This window comes from Mus caroli, unplaced genomic scaffold (assembly GCF_978045245.1).
Source record: "Mus caroli unplaced genomic scaffold, Mus_caroli_1 scaffold_11, whole genome shotgun sequence".
Lineage (NCBI taxonomy): Eukaryota > Metazoa > Chordata > Mammalia > Rodentia > Muridae > Mus > Mus caroli.
In genome coordinates this window covers 105,082,045-105,091,405 of record NW_028227266.1, presented here as the reverse complement: position 1 = coordinate 105,091,405, position 9,361 = coordinate 105,082,045, and the positions used below count along the sequence as shown (strand labels likewise).

Here is a 9,361-nt window from a genome sequence, read left to right as displayed (position 1 = left end):
AGAATCCCAACCGTGAGGTCCATCTCACAGCTGTAGGTGGGACAACTGCATGTCCTAATTGGGCAGGCTTAAACGCTGAGGCTGGGCCTGCTGGTCATGTCCCTTTGCTTCACAGTACTGTGGCGCATGGCAGCATCATGGTCCCATCAGATAAAGGCATCCTACCCAAACGAAAATCACATCACCCCAGAACCACATCATGGTCCCTTCCTGACCGGCTTTCCCAGCTCTGCCTCTTTCCTCCAGCTTCCAGAGCTGTCCATTGTGCCTCCCGTTCCCACGCCTAGAACACCCTCCACCGCCTTTCCTTCAAGTGGGATTGTTTGCCTCTGGTGGGGGCACTGTCTGAATGCTTGGGCAGACCCACTGTTCCTCCATGAGACGGGAGTGCACATGAGACAGGTGAGCACATGAGACGGGAGTGCACATGAGATGGGAGTGCACATGAGACGGGAGTGCACATGAGATGGGTGAGCACAGTCTGTAGGTGCATTTCCCCCTCCTTGTTTCTTGGGGTTCTGAGAACACAGGATGGAAGGATCTGCAGGTATCAGATGAGACATGGAGATGTTTAAAAACATGACAATTGAGAGCATTTCTAAGCCAGGCTAGTGTGGAACTGTAGGAAGCCATAAGGTTCATTTTCAAGAATGTTTAGATGTTCAGGACACAAAGTGCCAAGAGAAAGGCTGAGTTGTTAAAACCTTAGTAGACCAGCAGGGGGCGTAGCTCAGTAAAAATAAATGTCTTGCAAGCATGAGGACCCGAATTGGCCCCCATCCCTCTTCAAAAATGTCATGTATGACGACGGTGCATTCCCATAATCCCAGTGCTGTGGAGGCACAAATCACAGAATCCCGGGGACTCCTTGGTTAGCTAGTCTAGCTTAATTAGTGAGCTTTCGGCCAGGAAGAGGCCTTGACTCAACGGAGGTGGACAGCGTCCCTGAGCATGACACCTGGGATGCCCTCTAGCCTCCACACGCACCCACAGGTGTCCCCTCACATGCGCACACACACACAGACCATTTAGAGCTACATGTGAGATGGACACACACTGATCTTGGAACTGCCAGAGAACAGCCTTGCTGTTTTGGGAGAGACAAGCCCGACACTGGAGCGAGCTTCCTGCTTCTGTTTCTGGCTGTGGTTGAAACAATCTCAGAGTCCCTCAGCGGGGACTTTCCCAGGCTCTCGGGCTGCAGACTCTAGTTTTGTTTCATGCCATGTTTTCTCCAGGCCACCCAGGTTAGAGCCTGCCTAGGACTTCAAAAGTCAGGGACCGTACTATCTTTTACTTAAGTAGATGAGAGGGGCATCATGGCAGAAGCCCCTGTACTTGAGTCAGAAAGAAGATACAGTGGCAAGAGTTCAGACAATAGCAACACACACACACACCAGTAAAAGAGGAAGAGGACTATACTTCCTTCATGGCTATACCCTGAAGGTACAGTGATGGGGGCGGGGGTGGGGGTAGGGGACAGGGCAGCTTGCAAAATCAGCAGTTTGTTTGTGGCTAGCTCGAACACTCTCACCCATCTCCCCACCCCACACTCCACTCCCACTGGCCTAAGCCAGCCTAACTGGTTCAGGCCTCCAGACCCCAATGCTATGGGCTTCTTCTTCTTCTTCTTCTTCTTCTTCTTCTTCTTCTTCTTCTTCTTCTTCTTCTTCTTCTTCTTCTTCTTCTTCTTCTTCTCTTTTTAGATTTATTTATTTTTATGTATATGAGTTCCCTTTAGCTGTACAGATGGTTATGAGCTATCTGGTTGCTGGGAATTAAACTCAGAACCTCTGCTTGCTCAGGCCCCGCTCGCTCAGACCCAAAAATTCATTCACTATTATACATAAGTACACTGCAGCTGTCTTCAGACACACCAGAAGAGGGCATTATCTCATTATGGGTGGTTGTGAGCCACCATGTGATTGCTGGGGTTTGAACTCAGGACCTTTGGAAGAGCAGTTAGTGCTCTTAACTGCTGAGGCATCTCTCCAGCCCTCTTCTCTGCTTCTCAAAGGCTGGATTTGGTGTGGTGGTGTTGAAGACAGTGGTCTTGGGATCAGGTTCCTGAAGGCTCCAAGCACAAAACTACCCACAAGTTCAATATACTTGTTGAATACAGACCTTGTCCACTGACAGCGGCTGCATTCTGAAGTCTGTGCTGTACAGAAAAAAAAAAAAAAAAAAAAAAAAAAAGAAAGAAAGAAAGAAACCCAGAACTGGGAGTGGTGGTCTACACCTTTAATCCCAGTACTCAGAAGGCAAAGGCAGGGTGATCTGAGTTTAGAGGCCATGTTGGTCTAGGTAGCAAGTTCCAGATCAGCCAAGGCTACGAAGTGAGTTCCTGTCTGAAAAATACAGGAAGATAGAAAGAAAGAAAGGAAGAAAGAAAGAAAGAGAGAAAGAAGAAAAGAGGGGGGAATAACACATGCAACGGGACAGCTCAGTGGTAAAGGCCCCACAATAAAGAAACAGACAAACATAATAAAAATGGCTTAGGGGCCAGTTACAAGACCCATCCAGTTAAAGCCCTTGCCTCTGTTGACACAGAAACACAAGTCTTGACATGAAGAAGAATAAAAGGTAGTTTATTCTGCAGCCAAATCCAAGTGACCATGTTCCAGGAACACAGATTAGATTACTTCAAACTCCGAGTGTTCCAATGTGGTAACAATTTGATGAATTTTTTTTTTGGTAGTAATAGAACAAAAAAAAAAAAAAAAAACACAAGTAGAATCGTGGAGGCCAGGCAGTGGTGGCGCACACCTTTGATCCCAGCACTTGGGAGGCAGAGGCAGATAGATTTCTGAGTTCGAGGCCAGCCTGGTCTACAGAGTGAATTCCAGGACAGTCAGGGCTACACAGAGAAACCCTCTCTCGAAAAAAACAAAACAAAACAAAACAAAAACAAAACCATGGAGTGATGGCACATGCCTTTAATCCCAGAGGCAGGGGGATCTCTGTGAGTTGGAGGTCAGCCTGGTCTACACAGTGAGATCCAGGGCAGCCAGAGCTATATTGTGTGTGAAACCCTGTCTTGAAAAGAAAAAAAAAAACAAAAAAAACAAAAAAACAAAAAAAACAATACAAGTCCAGGCACCTTTCAAATACACCTTTCAAATACACAGTAAGTTGGTGGGTTCGAGCAAAGTAAGGGGGCAGGTATGTCTCAGCTATTCATGTCGGATGCTACAGGATAACATTGGCTTTTCGTTGGTTGGAAACGGTTTTTGTTAAGTGATTTATCTGGTCAGTTAGATAAGTAGCCAAGGGATGACTACTTAGAGGACTAACCGCAGCCTAAGATAAATTATAATTAGGTTCCGGACCTGCACCATTCTAACTTCTGCACAATGGTTGAGGTTCAGGAAACAGAGAAACTCCTTTCCTGGAACTTATCTTCCTCTCCAGCTGAGTTCAATCTCTGCACCTGGAATGCTGAAAGAACTGACTCCTTTGTCCTATGACTGCCACAATCCAGTCCTGGCACTTGGACACGCCCTCCCCATACATACTTACAAAATAAATGCAACTTAAAAATTTAAAAACAAAATCTGGAATGGTAGTGCCATATCTTTAATCCCAGCAGGCAGAAAAAAGTAAGTGGGTCTCAGGCTGAGTTTAAGCAGGTCTTAGAGATAAGTGCATGGAACGGGCCTCGGCCCTCTGCAGCTAGATAGCAGTTTACTTAGGTGTCTTTTGATATCTGAACAGAGTGACTCAGCATGTCCTCTAGGTGGAAATGGGAAGGGACAGGTTATGAATTCATCTTAATAGGTGTGTTCAATCTGTGGCCCCCTGACTGATGTATCCCAGGTCCAACACAAAGCTATACATTGACATTTTTTTTTTTTTGGTTAGTTTTTTTGGTGTGATTTTATTTTTGCTTTTAACCCATTACACAGATGTCAAATGTGAACTATGTCATGTAGGTGACAATATTTGTCATGATGCCAAAAGGTGGACACGGGGCTGGGAAAGCAGCTTGGTTTGTACAGTGCTGGCCAGGCAGGCGTGACAAGCTGAATCTGATTCCTAAAACCCACGGGAAAAGGGTGGGTGTGGTGCGCGCCTTTGTAATCCAGGACGGGCAAGCTGCAGAAGGTGGATTGTTGGGGTGCTCTGGTCAGCCAGCCTAGGCTCATTAGGGAGCTCTGGGTTAATCAGAGACTCAGTCTCAAAAAACAAAATGTATAGCACCATGAGAATAACATGTGAGGTTGACCTCTGGCCCCCCACGAGCACATATGTGTACATGAACCTTCATACATATGTACACACATACATGCACCACACACACGAACAATACACATGCACACATGCACATTACACACACAGACTTGTGCACACACATACACACACACACAAAGGTTGAACACACCTTTGACTCTCCTCTGGCTCTCCGCTCCTTGCTGTTACCAGCCCAACCCTAATCAGGGCTGGCCTTCTTTGCCCAGCATAGGCTTGGCCACCAGAGCCTGCAAGCGTCCCCCTTTTTCTACACACCTAGGAATGAACACTGCCCTGCTTGGGAGTTTTCTCAGGACCTTGCTGAGGGTCAAAGACAAACTAGCCTTTCATCTTCTCTGCCCTTAAAACAGGTCAGTAGGTGAAGAAGGCAGATACCCTAGATCACTACAAGATAGAGAGGTGTTGACCCAGGCCTTCAGGGAGGGCAGGGCAGGGTATTCAGAGAACATGAGAGGAAGGGAGGGAGGGAGGGAGGGAGGGAGGGAGGGAGGGAGGGAGGGAGGGATACAGAGACAGACAAAGGGGGGTGGAGGGGCAGAGAATGAACTCCAGTCCTGTTCTGTGTGGGTTTGGTGTCTATCTTCACTCTCCTGAAAGATAGATGCATGGGAAGAAAATTACCCTTTACAGCCAACCTTTGCTCTGTGGGCCTGGTGGCTTGGTAGCATATATTGCGCACTTGCCAAATAGCGGTGTAGTAAGACAGAGCAAGGCAGGCAGAGCAACCCGGGAAACAAGCATGAAGATGCAGCTGTTTCCAGCTGTTGCTCTGAGCTATTCTGCTGTAGGTCCCCGGCAGAAGTTCTGGTTATAGAAGTGGCGGTTGTCCCTAGTCAGGGCTGTACTCAGCTGGGCCCAGAAGCCCCCCTGCCCGTTGGGCTGCTGGGGCCAGAAGAGCACACTCTGGCGGCAGAGACGCTGGCGCAGTCGCACGTAGCGGGAGCGGTGGGCATCCGGACGCAGGATCACCAACACCACCACGTCCTTGCGGTCTTCCAACAGGCGCTGCTGAGCCAGCAGGAAGCTGGTGCGTAGGAGGCCACTGACCCGGTCCGTGTGGGCCAGCACAAACAGAGTCTTGCGGCTCCCATAGATGGAAGCCCAGAGGTTCTCGAAGAGCGTCTGGCCAGGCAGCCAATCTCGGTCCTCCAGACACAAGCGTAGGGCTCGGCGACCGCGCCGCTCCTCCAGCCGCACCCGCAGCTCATTATACACCCAGTCGGCAACTGCGCTCTGTGCCTTATCGAACACCACGAAGGCATCATAGGGGAGAGCTTGGGCGCTGCGTCGGCTGCGGGCCAGCAAAGGTAGCCATGCCAGGCACAGATGAAAACAGTACCAGACGTCCCAGCCGCAGAGATGGTGCAGTATAGGCACCACCATGCCCACGGCCACAGCCAAGAGTGAAAGGCCAAAGCAGTCCCAAGAGAGGGCCTCATCCAGGCACAGCCGCAGGTCCTGCGCGAAGATGCTACGGCCCTGCAGCTGGCCGGGGCTGCCACACTTCACACCATTAGCCAGGCCAGGCACCTTGGTCTGCACCTCCAACAGTAAGTCTACGAAGGCTGCCCCACAGGCACAGTGCAGAGGGTTGCTTCTCACGTCTAGAACTGTCAGGTTCATCACGATGGGCCCAAACCAGGAGCGATCCACCGTCTTGAGAATGTTGTGGCTGAGGTTGACCTCTTTCAGCTCAACCGCCAGAGCGAAGAAGGCTGGGACCACAGAGACGATACTGTTGCTGCTGACATCCAGTTTCTGGAGGAGGGTGCCATTAGGCAGGGTGCCATTGGTCAAGGCCTTTAGCTGGTTGCCTGCCAGGTCTAGGACTTCCAGGTTGGGCAGGAAGGACAGACTGGTCCAGTTAAAGAAAGATAGGTAATTGTCTCGGAGGCTCAGCCGCTTCAGGCTCTTGGGGAGGTTGTCGAGGTCCTGGGGCCGGAGGATATGCAGGTTATTTTGAGACAGGTCCAGCTGCAGCAGGCCACTCAGGCCTTGGAAGAAATGGACATAAAGGCCCCCCTCATCCCACATGCGGCCCATACCGTTGCCGCTGAAGTCAAGAAACCTCACTGAGTTGCTGTCGAGATGTGAGGACACACGGGTATGAATGTCATTGTGTGCCAGGCTAAGGCTGTGTAGCATGGACAGATGGGCCACAAAACTGAAATTGTGGCCTATACCCTTCATGCTAAAGGGCTGGCTGTTGTAGCTCAGGTCCAAGGCCTGCAACTGTGGTAGCTCACTGAACGATTTCCAGTGGTACAAGTCCAGTTTGTTATGGGACAGGTCCAGCACCTGCAGATTTGTCAGCGGCAGGAACTGAGAGCCATTGACAGCCTGTGCAATGGAGTTGTGGCTCAGGCTTAGACACTGGAGGTGTGAGAGATTGACAAACATCTCTGGCTTGATAGTCACCAGGTTGTTCCGAGACAGGTCCATGGTGAACTTGAAGTTCTTACACCTGTCCATGAAGTTCTTAGAAGCAGGGGTGCTCAGTGGAGCTGGGTGAGGATCCGCAGACAACAGCTCCTCCTGCTCTGCATCATCTGCCTCTTCAGGGGCGGCTTCTGACAGCATTGAAGGCCCACTGATGCGATTGTCTGACAAGTCCACAAAGCGAAGGGCTCGGAAGGTACCAAAGATGCTGAGCTGTGCCTGGTTGATGAAGTTCATTTGAAGATGCAGAGTGTGGAGCTTGGGCAGATCGGCCAGCCATCTGAGTGTGTACTTGTTGAGCAAGCGGAAGAAGATGCCGTTCATGTTCAGCTCCTGCAGTGACACCAGGTTCTTGAAGGAACTTGCCAGGTGGAGGTGGGCAAAGGATACCTTCTTGCGGTAATTGAAGGACAGGTTGAGCTTGCGCAAGCGAGTTAGGTTTTGAAAGGCATTGGTGTGGGTGATGCTTTCATAGAGAAAGTTCTCGCTTAGGTCCAGCACTGAGAGGTTGACCAGACCTTGGAACCAGGAAGAGTTCAGTGTATGGAGAGAGCTGTCCTTCAGCACCAGGCCTTCCAGATGGCTCAGGTGATGGAAGGTCTCAGGGTGCAGGTGGAGGGACTTTTGGCCACATTCTATACAGGGATTGGGGGCATGGTCGCAGCGACGGCAATTCCCACCCACATCAAGTACTCGAAGGGAGGTCAGATTGGCCAGGTCTTCAGGCCCCAGCTTGACAATGAGGTTATAGGACACCAGGAGGTACTCCAGGCTGGGGGGCAGTTGGCGGGGCACCTTTGTAAGGTTGTTATACTTCAGAGACAGATGGGTGAGATTGCTCAGGCCCAGGAGGGCGCCTGGGGTCACCTTCACCGCTCCTGTGCAAGGGTTCTTGTAGTAGCAGTTCCCGTCCATGAAGAGAACGCGCAGTCTGTATAGGCCGGCGAGGCTGTTAGCATCTAGAACCAGGATGTTGGTGTGGCTCAGGCTCAGATTCACCAGGGAGCTGGGCAGTCGGGGCACAGTAGTGATACCATTATAGCTCAGGTTCAGCTCCTCCAGTGTACGCATAGCCAGGAAGGTTCTGGGCTCAATGGTCATGCGGCAAGAGAAGTGCAGGGGGCTAAGGCCAGTGGGTGGACAGTTCCACTTGAGGTTCAGCTGCCGCAGGTTGGACAGGTGGACAAAGTCAGAGTTATGCAGGTGGTGGATACGGTTGGAGATCAAGGAGAGGCTGGTGATGTTGGAGCAGGATGCTGCTGCAGAGAAACGGGGCACAGACTTCAGGAACAGCCAATTGCAGTCCACCAGGCCATGAGGCTTCAGCTCACAGGGTAGGAAGGCAGGCAGGGTACCCAGGGCCAGAGCCTCAGCCAGCACTGCAGCCTGTACCAGGAGAGACAAGGGGTGCAGAGTCCTTCGACGGAGAACCTGTGAGAGCCAGGGCTGAATGAGCAAGTGTCTACTGTCATTGTACACTCTTCTACCCTCTCTTCCACACTGGGACTTTCTTCAGGGCTTTCAAGTCCTCTCCAAGTGTCTCCCCACTGCCCCAACAACCAGCCTCCTTCTAGCTACTCAGAACCACCATTTGGGTTTAGGCACAGCCACTCAGAGCAAGGACACAGAACCAGGACTAGGCTGGAATCCAGGCCCCAGACTTGGAGCTTTTGCTCAGAACACAACCCGTAGCAGAGCCAAGACAGCCTCCAGCAGGCCTACTGGGGCTCTCCCACTTTCTCTTCCTCTCCTCTGGGGCCTCAGCTTTTTCCTCCTGACCACAGCAGCTGCCTGAGATCTGTACCTCCACCTCCACCCCCACCCCCTGAAGCCTTGCTCCACTAGCCTCCTGGATTCTCCTTGACCAAAATGCAGGGAAGACTGAACCCCTACTGAGGTATAGGTTGGGTTCCATCTAGGCTTTGACGGCACTTGCTGGCTCTTTCTAGCCCCCATCTGACTCCCCAGTCTGACTTGAGTACCCTCAACCTGCAGAGGGGCAGAAGACTCGGAATGAGCAGTGGGTGGCAGGTCTGCAGGCCAGGTGCTACTATTAACCGAAGTCTGGGGCTTCAGCCTCCCCATCCACCCAGCAGGTTCAACTCTCTGCTCAGGGGATGGCTTTTGCTCCAGTTCCCTTAGGGTTCCATGAGTGTCTCAAGGGCACAAAGCGGACAGTCCTTTCCATTGCTGTCCCTTCCCATGGTGCCCCTCCCCCCCAGGGGGGCTAAGAACTGGGGTCCTACCATGTTGGGAGATGGAGGATTCTCCCGAGGCTCCCTCTGACAAGCTGGGCGGCAGAGAATGATGTTCCACACCAGTGTCTCTCAGAGAATTGAGGAAGTGACACTTTCACTACAGCTTAGTAGCTACTTTGTCCCTACCCTGAAAGAGCAGGTGGTACAATGAGTCACACGTCATTTGCATAGTCAGATGGCAGACAGATAGCCCCCTCAACCCCTTCCTCTTTCCACTCTCCTCCCCACCCCACAATCAGCCATGAGGGTATCACATATGCCCCCCCCCCAAGAGCTGTGGGAAGGAACCAAAACCCAGACTCCAGCCCAAGGTCAATGAGAAACCAGATTTTAATAGCACCAGAGCTAGGCAGAGCACTGACCCTCGTGAGGAGGGTGTCACCGCACTCTCATGCCTCAGTGCCTGTCTCATG

The 9,361-nt window shown here is 51.4% G+C and overlaps 1 protein-coding gene across 1 annotated transcript; it reads right to left on the bottom strand.

Annotated features, from left to right (window-relative positions):
- Positions 1 to 4,764: 4,764 nt before the first annotated feature.
- Tlr9 (toll like receptor 9) lies at positions 4,765 to 9,003 on the bottom strand. The gene is made up of 2 exons (XM_021173346.2): positions 8,937 to 9,003; positions 4,765 to 8,121 (listed from the first exon to the last, which is right to left on the bottom strand). The coding sequence occupies exons 1-2, from the start codon at positions 8,937 to 8,939 to the stop codon at positions 5,026 to 5,028; spliced, it is 3,099 nt and encodes a 1,032-aa protein (XP_021029005.1). The 5' UTR covers positions 8,940 to 9,003; the 3' UTR covers positions 4,765 to 5,025.
- Between the last annotated feature and the right edge of the window lie 358 nt (positions 9,004 to 9,361).